The sequence below is a fragment of the Mustela erminea genome, chromosome 20 (genome assembly GCF_009829155.1).
Source record: "Mustela erminea isolate mMusErm1 chromosome 20, mMusErm1.Pri, whole genome shotgun sequence".
In the NCBI taxonomy this organism is placed as follows: Eukaryota; Metazoa; Chordata; class Mammalia; order Carnivora; family Mustelidae; genus Mustela; species Mustela erminea.
The window spans coordinates 22,722,170-22,741,167 of NC_045633.1; the positions used below are offsets into that span (position 1 = coordinate 22,722,170).

Below are 18,998 nucleotides of genomic sequence, written 5' to 3' on the forward strand. Positions count from 1 at the left end.
ACTCTCGGAGGGAAGAGCGCATTCCAGGTTTTTTTTCTTTTCATAGAAAGGGTAGTGGGGGGAGGGGGAGAGAGAGAATCCCAAGCAAAATCCATGCCCAGTGCAGAGCCCATTGTAGGGCTGGATCCCAGGACCCTGAGATCATGACCTGACCCGAAATCAAGAGCGGGTGGCTTAACCAACAGAGCCCCCCAGGTGCCCTGGAGAAGAGCGTTCTTACTTGGTTTCTAGAAGCTGGGAGTTCTCCAGCAGCAGATTCCCCACTTCCTTGCCCATTCCTGAAACAAAAGTCACAGAGGTACTCCCCGGGTCCGAAGCCAGCCAGCCCTTGACCCTACTCCACTTGTCCCACAGCAGCAGCCCTCCTCCCCAGGGGCGGATCGGCCCTGGGGGGCAGATGCAGGGGACAAGGCCCACGGGGCTGGCCTCTGGGAACCCCAGGGAGAGGCCTCTGCTGGTCTTCAGCTGGGCTCTCAGCCGGCAGCAGCAGGCAGGGACAAAGTCCCAGAGCAACCCCCGGATGGCCCTGTGTGGACGGGCGCGACAGCCCCGGCTGACCTGCACGTGCTCTATCCACGGGAGATCTGTGTACCGTCGGAGGGCTCAGGCGGCACCAGCCCCACCGGGTGGCCTCAGTCTCTGTCCCCTGTCAGCAACTCCCTAGCCCTGTGATTTCTAAGGCCTTCGTGAAGCAGACCGTTCTCAGAGCTGTCCCCAGGACAGTGGTGGTTGGAACCGTGGTGATGGGGACAGAGAAGACAGCACAGGACGGCAGAGAGCTCGGGGCCAAGGAGGGCAGGTGGCCTCCCTGGGGCACAGCAGCAGGGAGGGAGCGAGTGAAAGTGAGGACCGCACTCCCTGGGGTTGGTGCCCAGAGGGGCCTCTCCAGCTCCTCTATACCAAGCCCCAAGGTGGACCCCAGCACTAAGCTGTCTGCAGGCAAGTCACAAAAACTCTGAAATACTGGCACTCAGCCATGATGACAGACAGCCTCGAGAGCCCAGGGTCTGTCCCTCCTGATCACTCGCCCCCTGTCAAGGACAACCATGAGACAAGACCTATGCACACGGTGTGCTGGGTACGGGCTCTGACTGCTGTCTCTGCTCCCGCCCCTCAGCCTGTCCAGGGTCTGCTCTGAGGGAGGGCGCTGGGGACTCAGGACTTGAAACCAACCCCCCACCCCCACCCCGGGGCTAGAAGCCAGGAGAGCCTGTGGCCCCTGCTGGCCCCACCGCTGCTCCACCACACAGAGCGAAGTGACCAGCTCGCGAAGCAGGAAGGTGTGAGGCCCACAGAAGAAGGAAGGAACAGGAGAAGCGAACTGAAACGGGGCCTTGGCCTTACCAAAGAAATCATGGCGCACTAGGAGAGCCATCCCAGTCCCACGGGAGCCGGGCGGCCGGGGCGGCAGGGAGACGGAAGGAAGGGAGAAAAAAGAAGCGCATTAAGCCTGTGTGAGCAGCAGGGGGGTGGCCCACTAGGGCTACTGGTCTCCGGGTTTGGGGTGCACCCTGGAGCGGGATGGAGGGGTGGGAGATGCGTGGAGCCAGCTCTTCCTCCTGGAAAAACCACCAGGCCTCAGCACCTGAATGGTGAGGTGGAGGGTCAGCAGTGCACCCAAGCCCTGAGCCGGGAAGGGCGGGGGTTAGGGGCGCGTGTCTGCAACTGAGGGAGAGTGGCACCCGGGGAGCCAGCATGGCTTTAGCACACTAGGTGGGTGCATGTGGGTGGGTTCGGGGTCTCCTGCTGGGAGGAGAGGGAGAAAGCAGGAACTGAGTCTGCCATGTGGGAAGAGGACCCCTGACTTCTGGGGTACATATGACAGAGGGGAGACAACACGCAACTGGGTCTGCAATCCCATCCAAACTGTCCTATGCTTCTGATGGCTCCATAGAGCCTTAGAAAACGGCACTGGGGAACGGCCAGCCTCGGAAAGGACGGGGTCAAGGCCGCTGTCAGTGGGTAGTAGTAGAGCAAACCAAAGTAAGCTTCCGAGCTGCAGGGGAACTGGGGAGCAAAAGCACGTGTGCCTTAGTGGCCTGGAAAGAAACCAGAAGGGGACAGGCTGCACAGCCAGTGGAGACTGGATGGCAGCCGACCCACTCCAGCTGGACGCTACCGTGGGCAGAGGGGGATGCAGACAGACAGATGGGTGAGATACGCACCTGAGAACTCCCCTGGGGCCATGTCCCGCGAAGCAGAGAGAGACAGGGGGGAAGGAAGTGACAAAGGTCAGTTGGCGACTGGAACCAACAAAATAGATTTTTATTAAAAAAAAAAAAAGCAAAAAAAAAAGCAACGCTGAACAGCCATCTCCACACTGAAAGGCATGAAGGAGTACAAGCAGATGTCACGGGGCCCATGGGTGGTAAATCCCACTGGGGATGACAACCCTGCAGGAAGACAGGGACCCAGAGTGCCAGTTCCCACACCTGCTCAGCCCTCAGGAGGGCGGCGTCTCTGCAGCTGACAACTGGGAAGGGGAGGGAGTATGTGCGCGCACACACGTGTAGGGTACGCAGATGCATATGTGGGGTATGCGTATGCCTGCATGTGCACGGGTACTTTGTGTGGGGCACGTGTGTGTGCACTGCCGGCACAGGGGTGTGCGTGTGTGTGCACGTGTGGGGCAAGCGCATGCATGTGTGTGTACATGTGTGGGTACAGGTGTGTGTGTGCGCACGTGTGCGTGCGTGGGTCGGTGGGTGGGGCAGTGTGCCCAAGACTCCTCCCCTGCCCTAGAGTGCGTGAGCTTGGCCTTACAGGTTCCGGCCAGCTTGTCCTTCAGGAAGGGCACGACCTCAGGGAGAGCCGCCCAACCACAAACGGAAGCAGATCTGGCTGGCTGCAGGGAGGGAGAGGGAGGGCAGGCAGCAGGGGCGGCGGGCGTGTGGGGCTGGCAGTGCCTTCCTCACTGGGGTCCAAACTCCTCTGTGCTGCCCTGCTGGGGACGGGCAACAACACTACCGCTCTGCGGTCACTTCCCAAAGAAGCCAGTAGTATAAAGTCACCTGACTTAAACACCAACGTATATAGTTTGGTGTCGGAATTTAAACAAGAAACAGGCGCCCTGGGTCAGAGGTGGATATGCCTTTGTCCCTGCCCCGGGCAGCCACCGTCAACAGCTCATCTCCTCCGAACTCCTTCTGGATCAACACTGGCATTTCAAGAGCAAAATCACGACCAGGCTAGCCATGCTCCCATTCGAGGTGCTCCGTTTCCCCGATCCTCTGCACCAGAGACCGGCTCCCACCTCCGGCAGTGCCCGGTCCCATCACTCACGGGCACACGAGCGCACCTACCCCACCGTTGAAAAAGGCTGCCATCCTGGAGACCCCTGCCGGCGGCCAGGCTATACCCGGCCGTGGCCTCACACTGCCACCTCCTGGCCGTGGGGCACAGCAGCACCTGCTTCGTTTCTGTGGATCTTCAGAGCAGTTACTTCCGTGTCCCCTTTTCAGGTCTGGGTTGTTCTTGAAGTTTGAGCATCCTTTAGGTACGTTTCTTGGTATCTTCTGTGAATCCCCTTTTACCCAACCCTCGCCCTATTGTAAGCCACTTCTATTAAGGCTGGAGATCACCTGGGTAGGAAACAATGTATCTTTCTTAAGTAGCACACCTCCCCCTGTCAGTATTTTCCTCTGTGGCCATGGCCACAGGGGGGCCCAGATTAGGAACATAATCTCCACCTCTCTTCCAGCTGCGCGACCTTGAATTTCTATGTTCAGATCTTCAATCCAACTAGAAGTCTTTTGTGTACAAAGGTGGGGACCAGACTTCTCCTCCACGAATCTACCATATTTCCAGCGGCTTTGAGTGCTGTGTCTGTCCTACCCAAGTTCCCACAACGGCTCCAGCTCTCACCAGGAACTCACAGGGCCCGGCGGGGCTGTCGCTGGTCCCACGTGCGTAAAACCTTTTGTTCTTAGAACATCGGGCAACCCTGCAACCTGGTTCTTTCTCAGAAATTTCTGCGCTACTCTCACATTTGCTCTCCTGGATGAACTTCAGACTCTACCCATAAAGTGAATTTACGCCGGCACCACGGGCTGCTCTGCGAGTCATGGGAGGCTCATGCAGCTTGGCCTGTGGGTCTTGGTTTTCGAGACCTCTTTCCTGCTCTTCGGTCGTGTTTCCCAATTCTGTTCACACAGGTTTGTGTCTTTCTCAAGGTTATTTCTACACACGTTCTGGGTTTGGCTGCCACGTAGGCGGGACCTCTGACGTAAGCACAGCGCCGCAGAGAGCACAGGGCCAGCCGTGCCGTCCGTCAGGTTCTAAGTCGAGTTGCCTGGCTTCTCTGGGGGCCCACGGTCTCCCCAGCACTCACCGAGTAGTCACCAAGCATGGATTCCCTTACTCCCCAGTTACGCTGGCTCCGAGGGGCACAACGTCGCAGGGAGGTGCCTCTGGGACCGGACGAGGCTTCACGTTCAACAGCTTCTCCTCCTTGTACTGGCAGCAAGGCCTTGCTTTCCTGGAGATTTCTCAAATAATGGTGCATCTGGCAAGCCGTGGCAGGAGCTGAGTGAAACATAAGGAGACCTGCGTTTCCAGGGTCTTTTCCCTGCTCTTCTGCTACTAGAATTCATGGTCCAAATGCGGAGAGGTGCGGGGGCGGCCAGAGCAGACACCCAGAGCTCAGAAGGGTGCTCCCCTCAGCCGAGCCAAGGGCACCGCCGTGTTTCTGGGACCATTGGACCTTTCCATGGCGAAAACAGCCGCAGAATGGAGACTACCAGAGCCCCTGCTGGCCCCAGGCTTCTTCGTGTAGCAGCCCCACTGGGTCAGGTCAGGTACCCAGCTCTCCGACAGCCGTCTTCAGAAAGACACGTGGTGCTGGGGAATTGGGACTCCATCCTGATGGCTTACCCTGGCAGACAGGAACGGGCAGCTCGGTGAGGGGACCGCAGCTGAGGCCACCTCCTCCCTCCACGTTGCCAGAAAACGAGTGGGCTCCTCTGCTTGGCTCTCTGTCAGCAGAGTGCACGGCACTGATCCCTCCTAAACCCCTTGGCTGGCCTGCGGGTGCCTGTCGTGCCTGAGGCTCTGGGAGGCTCCTCCACTCCCAAGAATGGGCGCTCATTGCAGCCAGAACGAAGCGGTTTCCAAGGTGGCCACAGACATTGACACATGCGAGCGCACAGTGAATCACGACCCCCGTCACTCGATGATGGAAGGATTCTGATCTCTGCTTTCTCAGAACAAAGACCCAGCAGATGCGTGGGTTGGGTCTTCTCATAAGAAAGTCACACCAGGCACTCTCTGTTCTAGGGAAGTGACCCCAGGACATTCACCAGACACCACCGCCCTTCTAGGAGCTGTCCTACATCTGCCTGGGAGTCATGACCCCATGGCCTGCAGGTCAAGCTCACTGACAAGCACTGCCTGTTGTCCTGTTTCCTGCCATCACCATTGTTGCAGCTTCTCTAGGTCAGTGGGATCTGGAGTGATGCCAGAAGACCCCACAGCCCTGAAGATGGGAGGGAGGGGATAGCCCCATGGCCTGGAGCCGCAGGGCAAGGCGGGAGACTGTGGCCAATGGTAGGGACCAACAGGCAGGCTACCCAGAGCCACCAGGCAGCAAGGAGGCTGGTCAGCACCGGTAATCCTGTATAACCACGTGAGGAACCAAATTAGCAGAAGCACGAGCCACAGTGGCCGAGAGTGGAAATGACCCATGCGACCATCCGTGGACAAATGGATACATGACGTGTGCCCTATGCAGGCAACACGCCAGCCTCAGCCATAAGAAGGAACGTGACTCTGACACCTTCCAGGACACACGCAAACCTCAAGGCATCACGCTCAAGGAAAGAGGCCACGTGGAGAAGGACCACGGGTATGAAACGCTCAGAGGGGGCTGCCGTGCAGAATGGGAAGCAGGGGAGTGGCCGCCAGGGGCTGGGGGCAGAAGGAGGGACGGGACTGCCCATGGGCATGGGTCTCCTCTGCTGGTGAAATGTTGTCTACTGTAATGATGGTCCCTTGACTCGGAATTTGCTCCACATGTTCCAAGACATGGGGCCATGCACCTCGAGCAGGCCAACTGGGCGGCGTGTCCCATGCCAACAGAGCTGCGACGAAAGGCAGAGTGGGTGGTCAGTCGGGGCTGCTGTTCTAGGTCCGACCTGGTCTGGGTCTTGACTCTGCTGCTCATCCCGCCCTCCCTGAACTGGTTTCTTCCTCCATGACACGGGGACAACAGTGCTACCCCAGATGAATGGTGGCCGTGCATGTCCAACGCTGGCAAGACTCTTCCAGTGACCACGCTGCAGGGTGGAACCTTGTCACGAGGAGACTGGCCACACAGCAGGGTCCGGCGGGCTCCAGCTCTGCCCACTCCTAGACACTCCATTTCCCACCCCTGAGCACACCACGGGATGCCTCCAGCCACCTATGGCCAGGAATGGGCGTGTGAGGCTGGGCCTACAGAGCCCGGGATGGACACGCAAGCTGCTGGGTGCCTGCGTCCTCCGAGGGAGAGGCTGTCATCGCTCATCAAATCCTCAGATGCTCACAGGCACACGGCGGCCTGCTAGGTGCTGCCCTCTCGCCTGCACAGCCTCCGCAGCGGCCCCGGCAGAACGGCGCTCCATCGTGAACACACCGCACACACGGCTACCCATGTCCTCCTCCCACCGCGGGGGCCCTGCTGAGGCCCGCTCCCTCCCGGGCCACCTCCAGCCCGGCGGGTCAGCACTCGCGCCCAGCCAGGCCGGGCCCCTGCAGCTGGCAGCGCGAGGTCAGGCAGAGCCCCGCCGGGGAACAGTGTGCGGCCACTTGCAGGAGCCCACACCTTTACCCCAAGGCTCCCGCTCTAGAAATCTGTAGTAAAGAAGCCATCAGAAGGGTGGGCACACGCTTCTACTGCAGGATCTACGATAGCAATGGCCACACGGCAGTACTCAGGCCTGGGAGAGTGGAGGAACTTATAGTCCCGTGAAGGGACACGTGTGGAGGACACCAGTGGGTCGGAAGAATGGTGCCATCGCCCACCTGACACCCACAGCCCACGGACCGTGTGTGCCCTGGTGGGCGGGAAGGTGCCCCGACATGTCACAACAGGTGTCACGGCAGTGGCGTGGGGTTGCATGGTTTTACTCTCTTGGCAGTTTCTGATATTTGAGTACTATTAGAAGCACATACTGCTTTTCCAAAAATAAAAACTAGAACGCATGTAGGGTTACCTGAGGCCCATAAAGGAGAGTGGCAGGGTGTCACAATATTAAACGTCATTTCCCCTTATGAGAAAATCTCACTAGAAACACACGCTGCCGAAGGCAGGCCTCCTCCTGCTCTTTCTCCTGGTCTCAAGAGCGAGGGCCGACGTCCTGATCACACGGAACGGTACGCTCAAAAGTCAGCGAGAAGGTAAATTTCGTATTATGTGTTTTCCATCACAATTTAAAAACTAGCTGGAAAAAACTTCCAGTTTGGGCCCAAGACATTGCCGGTGCTGACGCCATGAGGATTTGCGTTCCTGGGAGATCCCCACGCCCCAAGTCAGGCAATCAACCTGGCAAAGCCCTAAGGCAAAGAAAGTGAGTGTGTGCCTGACAGAAAACACCTGCTGGTGCCCTTCCCTCGTGGGCTCGGGCCTGGCCGCGTCTGCCGCTGGAAGCCCAGCCGAGCCACCCAAGACGGTGCAGTCCACACAGAGCAGCTGAGCGGGACACGGACACACTCTAGCAAGTGCCCTCAAGTCCCTAATGGCAAACGGTCCCCAGTGTTGATCACAGGAGAGGGCCAGCAGCGGGAAGGCCGGCAGCAGAGTCCCAGATGGCGGCAGCCCTGCCCCCTTGGGCAGCAGGCGACCATGTCCGGGCCACAGCGCCCGCAGACAGCCTCGCGCGCCCCCCCAGCCTGCTGGAATCGGCACCTCCCCGCACTGACGCGGTGGCCCTGGCTCCAGCTGCAGCCCCTGGCCCAGCCGAGGGAACCGAGGAGCACCCATCCCCGCGAGCCGCCTCCATGGACATGGTGTGGGAAGAGGACGAAACAGAACCACTGCTCCCCTGACAACACAGCCACCTTCTGTCCCACAGCCCATCTCGCTGGGAAGCAGGGGCCCAGTGCAGCGCTAGGGTCCCGGAGCTCCTGTCCTGCAGCCGGGCCTCAGGACACAATCATGCCACTGAGAGCACCCGATTTCCCACCGGCAGTGCTGAGGGCCTTGGGGCACTGCTGGCAGACGCCCGGGGTGCCAGACGCCCATCCCCGGACAGGAAAGAGGACGAGGAGTGAGTCTCCATGGGTTTCTGCACCCATTTCTGACCCAGGTGCAGGGCGTTCCGGGGCTGACCACGGGCTCGCTGACGGACAGTGACCCTGTCCAGGCGTTTCCTTTGAGGAGAACTACTAGAACACTACCTAGGCTGAGTGCTCAAGGGCACGGTTTCATTTTCAGAGAGAAAGTTCTAAAATTAGGAAGTAACATAGCTCTGTGTGAACTCTAAAACCCACAGAACTGTACGCTTTACGTGGGTATGTTTTATGATACATGAAATACATCCCGACAAAACCGTGAGAAGCTCCTGGCTCACGGCTGACAGAGACACTGCTTCCACTACAACAAGAGAAACAAAGGCAAGTTCCAGGTGCCGGTCTTCCGGGGAGGGGGCTTGGGCTTACCTAGCAGGTCGGCTCCTTCATCCACGTCCCCGATGACCTCCGATCCCGCAGTCGACAGCTCGTGGTACAGGGAGTCCGTGTTGATGCCAAATGCCTTGTTCACGATCCCCTGGGTCGGGCTGTGAGGACATGCAGCCGGGAGCTCAGGGTGAGGGCTGGCGAGACCGGCCGTGTGCGGGGGCCTCCAACACCGCCCACGCGGCCGGTCAGTGCCAATGCTGCTTATGCAAGGCTACAGGGGACACCTTTGCTGAAGGCCCATGGTGAACAGAGAGCCCACCCTACTGGCCAGACCCAGTGAGTACCTGTTGCCCATGCGATCAAGGCGGGGCTCCCGACTCATGTCCAGCTCTGGGGTGGACTCAATAATGTCTTGAACATCAGACCACTCATCACTGCTGCCCATGCCTGGGGGGACACACAGGAACCCCAGGGTTGGGGGGACGCCCACCCACTGGTCCCATGTCTGGACAACCCCACACTGGACCACCGCCAGCCAGGGACCTTCAGGAAGGGCTCCTCCCTGGCTGGTGGCCAGCTGGGGCCCAGGCCCCGGAACCACGGCTCTTTCTCATGACCTCTGATGAACAGACCAAATGTCCTCTTCTCCTCCACCCCCTCCTCTACTGAGTATGTCTGCAGGAGGATGGGGTGCACTGCCAGAGGCCAAGTGTGACCCCAAATCCATGTGTTGAAGTCATGGCCCCAGTATGGGACTGCATTTGGGGATGGAGCCTTTAAGGAGGTGGCGGGTCAAATAAGGCCACACAGGCGGACCCTGACCCCATCCCACAACTGTGCCCTCATAAGAGGAAGGGCTGGGGACGCAGGCCCTATGCACACCAAGGAGCGAGCATCGAGGGGAGCCAGCCCCGACACCCAGACACCTGGATCGCTCACTCCTGGTCTCCAGGACTGTGCGAAAGCAAGTGTCTGTGCTTAAACCACCTGGTCTGTGCTGTTTTGTTACCGTGGCCTGAGGAGACTGATATATCTGCCCAAACGAAGATCTGAAGATCAATATTTGGAAAGGAAAACCCCAGGGGGGCAGAGCAGCAGGGGGCGGGGCGACAGAGGCGGAGCAGCAGGGGATGGAGGGCAGGAACGGGGCAGCAGGGCAGGTGATGAGCTCTCCCCACCACAGCCCCAGAAGCCCTCGGCAGCAGCACCTATGCTGACGTTCCGCATCTCCTGCGTGACCTGGACCTCCATGTTCCGGCTGTTGCGCTTCTCCCGCGCCCGCTTGCTGCCCTTCGTGCCCGCACTGTAGTCCCCCAGGGGCTGCAGGCTCTCATTGAGCGGTGTGACCGCGGCCGAGGGCACAGAGGACGTGGGCGTGTTGGACTTGGTGCCGGTGGTACTGGGTGTGGCAGCCGCCGAAGACTGGCCTGACTCGGACATCTCATCCTGTGGACACTAGGGCCAAACACAAGAAGGGAGAAGCTCGCCATGTGGGTCGGTGCCTCCGAGGCTCCCGGTGACCCACACTGTGCAGGGTCAGGAGGGGTCTCCACCACCTCCAAGAGGCCTCCTCACTAGGCTGCTCTAGCCACGGTAGAACAGCACCCTGAGCCAGGACTGGAGGGGACAGGAGGACCCCCGCTGCCCTCTCCGTCCCACTCCCTGGGCCCACCCAGCCGCTGCCTCTGTCTCTTTGTCGGCTGCAGTCCCCTTACAGAAAGGGCTTGGCTTGGGGCCCTCAGCTTGCCCGCCCCCCCGGGATGGCCCGCCGATGCCGCATGTGATGGACATGAAGCTACACAGACATGGCAAGCAACCCTTTGCAGCCGGGGGTGGTCACAAACCAGGGGCAGCGCGGAGTGGGGCCGAGGGCTCTACACGGGGACCAGGGAGGAGACCGAGCACGCCTTCCGATCAGGCCATCTGGGCCGCGGCCAGCTGCTGCCGTCTCCTGCTCCCCGCGCTGGGCCCAGTCTGGGAAGGGGTGCCAACCTCCTGAGCATAGACACCAGGAAATGTGTAATTCTTAACCCCCAAGGCTCAAGTGGACCTCAAGGCCTGCCCTGTGCATCTACGTATATGCGGTCAAGCTGGAGTCCCACTTCCAGGGAATGGGTCCTCCTCCAAACATTCCAAGGGAGCGAGATTATTAGAAACCGCAATCAGCTGTTGACCTTAAGCAGTTCCCTGCGGGGGCGCCTCGCTGGCTCCGATGGTGGAGCGCGCGACTCTTGATCTCGGGGTCGTGAGCTCGAGCCCCGTGCTGGGTGTGGAAATTACTTAAAAAAAACAAAAAACAAAAAACAAAGTCTTTAAAAAAAATAAAGAAACAAACAAACAAAAAAACCAAAAACCAGAACCTCCCTGGAGAAAGCGCACTCTGTGTGCATGAGGACAGCACAGGAAGCAAAGCCATCTTCTCCCACAGTCCTTCCTCGCGCAGCCGGCGGACAGAACCCGTGAACCGGCCCACTCATCTAGGAACACTGATGTCCTGACTCACCCCGACTCGGTCCTCAGTGGGCAGCAGCCCCCGCACACCCTGCTACCCTCTTGGGGTACAGAGAAGGGGCACAGCTTCAAGAGGGGCTACTGCTCCCAGTGCACATCCCACGGGCCCACAGCACTGGGTCATGTGGTTTCCACAGAAATGGTGCTTCTGGGAGCTCTGTCTTGCCCCGGGGGAACTGATGGCAGGGGGTGTCCAGCCCTTTCCGTAAAGCTGGACACACGCTGGGACCAACCTACCCTCACCTTCACTGGGAAGGGCTGAGCAGGCTCCCGTGGCTGCCTCTGGGTGCCCGGTAGGCAGAGATGGCTGGGAATCCCTGACACCTGCCACTTTCTGACCCGCGTGGTCAGCGTCAGGCTGGGACCTAGGACAGCCAGGTCGGGCTTCGTCTAACCGCGCCTCATACTTCTCTGCCAGGACTCTCACTGTTCCACAACCGGGCCCGCTATATGCCCAGGGGATGCTTGGCAATGTCAGGGGAACAACTGTGGCTGTCACGAATGGGGACGAGTGGAGGTGGGGAGTGTCTGCTCACTGTCCTGCAGGCCACCAGACGGCCTCCACAGCTGAGGACCACCGGCCCTGATCGCTGATGTGCAAAGGCAGTATGCCCCGCAGCACAGCCTGTGCCCCTCTCCCTGGAAGCTCCCTGGTACAAGCATTTTCTACTTGGATTCTACTACTTAAGGCTGATTGGAGAAGGAAAAGTTCTTTCCTGATAGCCTCTGTGAGGGAGCTGCCCCAGTGTCTGTCTGCCCCACACGGCAGAGGCTCCCAGGTGTCCCACAGTCAAGGGATGCCTCTGCTGCCGGCACTTGAGGAGAAATGGCCACAGGAGACCAGAGGCCTGGGAAAGTCTGGTGAGGACTGGGGGAGGCCAAGTATGCGAGTTCGCGCCTCTCAGAAGCACGCACTTTCTAGACCACCTTCCGCAAGGACGTGGTTCCCGCCAGCCTGTGCCCGGCAAACTCAGGTCTGTGGGTTCTCAGCGGACCTCCTTGACCCCAGAAGTCACCGAGGGGAACCGTGCCGCACAGCCCGGCCTCCCCCAGTCCTTGGCTCTCCCTGACCCTAAAGGCCGCCGCCTACCCACAGGACGCTCCCCTGGCCACCACTTACCTAGCAGCAAACCTCTCAACCTCCTAAACACCAAGGTGTGGCAGTGACCTCCAAATGCAAAGAACCCAAACTCTTAGCGGTCATTCCTCACCATGAGTAGCCACAACTGTTTGCTTAAAACACTGAAAATACAGCACATAAAAACAAAAAACAAAACAAAAAACAACAAAAAAAATGAAGAAATTAGAAAGACCTTAAAATCTAAAACATGAAATAAAAAGAATGTAAACGTGACTGAAAAAAAACAAACCAAACACACCCACAAACTGAAACAGAAAACAGCAGGTTGAAAAGCAAGAGTGCTTCGGGCGATGTAGCAGAAGAGACACGGGAAGAAAGCTGGCCTGACCGCGGGCAGGAGTCCCAGCTCCCGGACCCCCAGCCTCAGCAGCTCCCACGGCTTCTCTGGGCACTGGAGCCCCAGCCACAGGCCGGACCCCACATGGGCAGGACAGCCCATAACGGGGGTGCGGTGAGTGCTTGGGCCAGAGGTCCCAGAGACATGCCCAGGTCTGGAACCGAAGCTAAAGTCAGTGGGGTCACTATCTGACACGGTGGGCAGCTTGAAGCCACCTCTGGCAGGCAGGCTAGACACCCAGGGACAGAGGGACGATCAGCCCCAAGCTGCAGCAGGAGGAAGTTTCAGGAGAAGGCCTGGCCCCACATCCACCGGCTGGCCCAGGTCTGGAGTCCCAGGCGCTTTGCCTTCCGCAGGTGACCTCCCACGGCCCCTGTGGGAAGTGCCCCAGGCCTGGGGTCACTTCCTCCAGCCCCAAGGGTGTTTTCCTTACCTGGTGACATGGCCAGGGCCTGTCTGGTGAAGGCAGGGCTCTGCTCCCAGACCAACACTCTCTGCAAGTGACCATGGGCCCGGAGCCAGCAGCGGGCCAGGCAGAGTCCCTGCCCCTGGCTTTCTGACGGGGACCTCCCTGAGGGGCGCATTCCCTGGTTAGCCACACACACCCGGGACGGCCACGTCCGGGGACTTAGAGACCCAGCGGTCATTAGCACGGACAAGCAAGGAGCAGTATCTAGAGCAGGGACGCTGGCTCCTCATGCTACCCTCTCCCAGCAGAAGCGTAGACCTCAGACACCAGCCTACAAGACCTTCTGGGCTGGAGCCCGGGTTGGCTTCAGGGCTGGTGCCCTGGGGCGGATCTGGGGGGCAGACATGCTTGTGCCCTGGAGCAAAGGCTCGGCTCAGCCAAGCAGAGGGGTGTGCCCTGGCTGCAGAGGCCCCGTCTGACACTTGGGCCTCCCAAGCCGGTGCTCTCCTCTGGAGCTGGTACACCTCCGCACAGCCCCACTACCCTGGGCGGGGGTGGGGGAGCTGCAAAGGGTTGTACACAAAGATGCTTCCTGAATGAGCATGGGCGACAGGGAGGGACCCTCACTCCACGGCACGGCTACAAAACCTGGTAGCTGGAGCTGAACTGGCCGAGGTCACTCAGGTGCCAGTGGTCCCCCGCAGGCACGAGCTTGCCCCCCATCTGTGCACGTACCATGCCGTCGGCCAGGGGGAAGACATTCAGAGAGGTGGGGCGCTCCTTCCTGCTGAAATGTGAGGGAGAGAGGAAGAAAGCAGATGTTACACGGGGCTCCCACACGGAGGATGGGAGGCTCACTGGTCGCAGGGGGCCGGCCCCTGCAGACCGAGCCGCTCAGGATCAGGGCCAGCCGTGTGGGGCAGGGCGTGAGCTCCAGGGTAGCCCGGCCTGCACGGGGGCCACGTGCATCCAGAGCTACGAGTCCTGTGTCACTAAACCTGTGCCCGTGTTTCCGGGCCCCTCAGCTTCTCTGTGGGCCTAAGGGGCCCTTCCCCTTGGGTGCACTGTCTTCAGGGCCATTGTCTTTAGTTAGTTTGCTGTCACAGAGAGCCGCTCTACAGGCTAAGAACTCCCACGGCAGCACCAGCACAGCCCCTCAGCATTGCGGCCAGCACAGAGCACTCCTGAGCAGCGACGTCCACCGTGACGGTCTTTCCCATGTGGAGCCCACACCTGCCTCCGGGTGGCCATTGGCTGGGCTTCTGCCTCCTTGGGCCGGGCAGGAGGAACCAACCCTTCCGCTCGGCTCTTCGCGCTCTGCCCCCACCGGAACCCTGCACTGCTCCTTCAGGAGCTCTTGGTGTACATCGTGAGCACAGACGTACAGAAGAAAGAGGGCCCCATCCTTCTGTGGGTGTCGTGTCCTTTACAGCCCACGGGGGCCCCTTTCTCCTGCTCCATGCAGTTCTTCCCGGTTGTCAGGGACCCCAGGGATCCCAGAGGGCTGTCTTTCAAAGGCGCGCCAGGAGATGGGGAGTGGCAGGCCGCCTGCTGGACTTGGTCCCTGAGGAGACGCTCCCTTCAGCGTGGCGCCAGCGGGTGTGCAGTCAGGCCAGCTTCCCGTGCTACCCCACAAGGATGCGGTGCACCCCGGAGCCGGCCAACTACCTCACGGCCCGTGCTGCTCAGAGCCGTCACGGTCAAGCATCAGAGACCCACACACAGAGCTCAAACCCCAGAACTGCGGTGTGGGGACCGGCGGACGCTTCCTCAGGAATCCCAAGCATCCAGGCCCAGAGGCTGGACAGGTCTGCAGAGAGAAGGCGGGTGGTGTCCCTGAGGCACCGAAGGAGGGGAGCAGCCGCGTCCATAAAAACTGCCCACAGCCTGGCAGGCAGCTTCCTGAAGCCTGGCCTTGGAGAGCGGGGGCCCTCTGGCTGGGGCCCCTGTGCAGTTCTGGGGGCCGGCCGGGGCTGAGCTGAAGCAGGGAGAAAACACAGAGTCTGGGTTGGAGTCCTGCCTCGTCCCATCCAAGGCTGGCCGGTGTGTCCTGTTCGGTAAGACGCTGCCTCCCGTGGAGCTGGGCCTGGGCTGCGCTGTCCCAGGGGCTGGTGTGCGGCAGGCACGGAGCTGGTAGCAGCAGCTGCGTGCTCCCGAGGGACTGGAGCCGCTGGCACCTCCACATGTCGGGGCCCAGGCCACCAGAAGGCTGGTTTCCTGCAGATGATCACAGGCCCCTCACATGCAGCCTTCATCCCACGACAGAGGACACGTTCTCATGCACATCTCAGCTGAGTCTGCGGGTGCGTCTGTAGCTCAGCAGGCCCGAGGCTCTGCCCACTCAGGCTGCTGGCCGCCGCCAGCCTGCCCGCTCCCCAGTATCTGGGAAGGCGCCAGCCGCCGTGTGGTCAGCACATCCCTGGAGGAGGGGCCCAGCCTCCACAGCCCCAGCATCTCTCCTCTGAGGCCCCCAGGCCCGTCCTTCGCCCATTCTTCCTCATTGGGCTCCCACTGCTGGTGCAGGAGCCCCTCTCCTGGGGCCCAGCCCCACCATGGGAGAAATGTACAGCAGGGCCCCTGACCCCAGGCAACAGCTGTCGTTCCCAGGAATCGAGCCTCATCTTCTCTCTCTGCTCCTCACAAAGCCATGCATGTCCTGCACCACAAGCCCTGGGGGCACGTGTGGGCACTGCCGTTGGAGGCCTACACCCGTCCAGAGCTCGGCCACAGCGTCTCTTGTCGCACTCCTGCTGCTGCTCCTTTGGGAGATGCCGATGCTTGTCCAGAAGCTACAGTCTGGGGGAGTTGCGCCACCCGCAGAGGTCAAGGTGCTTGCAAGGACCACAGCCACGCAACCGGCTCCAGGCCCAGGTCTGTCCAATGCCAGAGTGCAGGTCTCCACCCCTGCCTGCCACCTCCCTGCAGCGCTGGCCCAGGGCTTCGGGCCTGAGGTCTGACCTGTGACCACGGATGTTCACCGGGCTGGGGTCCCCGTGCCACTACCTAGTCTGGGGCTGTCTCAGGAACCTGGGTCTCGCCCATCTCCACGGCCTGGCCTCTAAGAGCCCCACCGAGCGTCTTTGATCGGTAATATTGAGGCAGAGAAACTGTTGAGCAGCTCAGGGACCAGCCCTGGGCCTACAATTAAGAACCACCAGCAGGACCGACTCTCCCAAGCCCCAGGGCACCCCGAGCGCCCCACAGAGCAGCATGAATGCTGGCCCAGGCTTTACCTTTTCCTCCATGACTGGCGAGGACTGCAGGGCAGCGACAGACACAAAGGGCAGCACACAGCGGCAACAGCACAGGGGGCAAGACGAGAAGACAGCATTAGAGGGCACAGGTCAGGGGACACAGGTCACACGTGCTCACGTGGAGGGTGAGTGCATGGCGGTGGGTTCCGCTCTGCGCAAACACATGTGGAGACATGCAGATGTGCACATGACAGACACAGGACACTCAGACACGTGACCTCTCCACTGAGCCGCCGGCCCGCGGCTTGGCACACACACTCAGTACAGGGCGGTGGGCGAGTGTCGTCTCCGGAGAGCCCCGGCACGCATGTGTGCTCAGGCACACACACGCTCACATTCGTGGGCCCACGCATGCTAACTGGGGTTTCTAAAGACACACGCATTGAGAACACCAGGCCAGGAGTGAAGGAAAACCCGTCTGGGATTGGCGGCGACAGTGGCTCCTGGCACTACAGATGAGGCCCCTGGCGGAAGCTGGAGACACTGAACTAGGGAGCTGGGGCGCACGTACTTTTTTCTCTCTAAAGAGCTGTGGCGAGGCAGGGGACACCCAAGGAAGCAGGACCACACACAGGGCGGCCTTCCTGTAACCCAGAGGAGCAGCGCCGGCAACAGAAGCCCGCGCTCAGCACGGTGGGAGAAGGTTCCTGCTTCCTCCACTTCCACCCACCTTCCCCATGCCAGCGTTAGGCGGGGCGGCCAGATGCGCACAGAGTGCCCCCAGAACATCTGGGCCGTGGGGAAGAGCTGCAGGGGCCTGAGTCCCAGCGGGTGGCTGGCTCTGTTGGCCAGTGAGCAAGGTACACATGGCAGGCAGGCCGGCAAGGTGACCGGGGCAGCCTGCACCCACAGCACCACCCCTCGGCCCCCAGGCAAGTGCTGCTCCGGCCATCACCCTACAGGGCCACACTCCTCTTCATGGCCAAGGGGACACGGTGGAGGCAGGCCGTGCCCTCAGAGGGTGTCGGCTGACAGACCAGGTGCCTTCTTCCTGCGGCAGGAATCTCTTGCACGTGGTGGTGCTCTGGCCCGGATAGGCCTATTACCAGAGTGCCGAGAGCCTGGACAGCATGCCGATCACCCAGCCTTGGGGCGCCCTCTGCGGGAATCTGGACCAGAGCCTCTCCCTCTCCTAGGCATCTGTTGTGTCCATTTTACAAATGAAGGGGCTCCCGTGGGCCTCACCTGGGTGTGGAGAAAAACATCCCCAGGACAGCCGTCCCTGGAGGCAGTGAAGGCCTGCCCTGCCCAGGAGTGACCAATGGGCACGGCCAGGCAGCAGGTAGAACAGACCTGTGCCCTGAGGGAGGAGAGCCCACACGGCTCCAAGAGCTGCCATGCAGCCTCCAAGGGGATCCCAGATGGGACCCGTGAGCCAGCCCCTCTCGAGAGAGAGTCCCGACAGCAGAAGGGTGACAGCCACAACCGGCCGGAGCCCAACTCCAAGCACAGGGAGCACTGAGGGGCCTGGGGCCGGGCCTGCTCCAGACTGCCTCAGAACCAAGACACAGGGGACCGCAGGCTCCCAGACCAGGTCCTGTCTCCGGTGCACAGGGAGACACAGGCGGGTGTCTGCACTCATGGACCCTCTTCCACGTCAGGAGGAAACAAGGCCTGATGTGGCCCCAGGGACAGCCCCAGTATTGGCCGGGAAGCTCAGAGCCCGGTTTTGGCGTCTAAGCAGCTTCTGCTTTGGGCTGAGCCCATGTCATCCTGGGGCTGTGGGGACACCAGTTTCTGTGGCATCCCCACGCCCCCAGGGTGCTAGCCATAGGGTCCTAAGATAAGTCCTGAGTTCAGACAGCCCACCTCCCTGGCTTCTGGGAGAACCAGGCCCTTCTCGCTGGGCGCTCTCCTTCATGACCTTCGAGGTGCTCCTGCCTTAAAGGGAGCTGGCAGGAAACCAGCCTGAAGGTTCCGGAATGCTGCAGCTCTCAGGAACTGGCCGCGAGCCCAGCGCTCGTCAAGGATGCCTAACTGCCCAGCCGCCACAGCCCCAGCGCAAAGGGCCCTGCCCAACCCATCCCCCCACCCGGCCCCGAATGCAGGCCCCATCCCCCCAGGTCAGCATTCATGTGCAGTCACTCAGAAATCCTCCCGGTGAGTTCCGAGTGCCGGGGGCGAGCAGGTCGCAGTGCTCTCGAGAGAAACTCTGGAGCCAGGAGCCGGGAGGCTGTTACTCCCCTCGCTTTAGACGGTCATGCCTCAGGAGCGACACCCGCAGAGTTCTGTCCTTCAAACTGCTCAGTCTGTACCGCCCCCCCCAGCAGATGCGGGGTCACCACCAGCAGCCCAGGGCGTGAACGTTCAGCAGGGACGCATCCGCTAAAATTCTGGGACTGTGGGGAAGCATGCCGCCGTCCCCTCACCTTCCCAGATCCCGCCCAGCGTTCGCACACGCGCTCCGTGTTTCTGTTTTCAAGTTGGGTACCTCGAGCACACAGAAGCAAGAGCTTTGCCCCTGGGCCCAGACAGTGGCTGGAGACACGCAACGTAAGGGCCTGAGCCTGCGTGTTTGCAGCGCACCCGCCGATGGACAGGCCGGAGGCGGCCTCTGCGGGGACGGGGCGCGACAGCGCTCAGACGTTGGCCTGTAGGAACAAGGGGCCAAGGCTACAAAGGGACCAAGAGCTGAGCTCCGTCTGTGGGGCCTCCAGCTTCTCCTCACACCTACTAGGACTTGGGACATCGGTACCCTCTCCCCAGGCCCAGGCCCAGGTTGATGACCTTGGTGTCCCACAAGCTGGCAAC

General features: G+C 60.7%; 1 protein-coding gene across 20 annotated transcripts in view; it reads right to left on the reverse strand.

Moving 5' to 3' along the window:
* MAPK8IP3 (mitogen-activated protein kinase 8 interacting protein 3) overlaps positions 1–18,998 on the reverse strand; it is a 45,834-nt gene that overhangs the window by 10,079 nt on the left and 16,757 nt on the right. For 2 of the 20 annotated variants that reach the window (XM_032327254.1, XM_032327242.1), the window contains exons 5-12: positions 16,227–16,250; positions 13,642–13,780; positions 9,804–10,050; positions 8,940–9,042; positions 8,635–8,753; positions 2,166–2,177; positions 1,345–1,362; positions 221–278 (exon numbers count right to left, since the gene is read on the reverse strand). In XM_032327254.1, the coding sequence (XP_032183145.1) occupies positions 221–278; positions 1,345–1,362; positions 2,166–2,177; positions 8,635–8,753; positions 8,940–9,042; positions 9,804–10,050; positions 13,642–13,780; positions 16,227–16,250 (720 nt within the window). The other 18 variants (XM_032327245.1, XM_032327237.1, XM_032327246.1 and 15 more) reach the window with 16 other exon arrangements.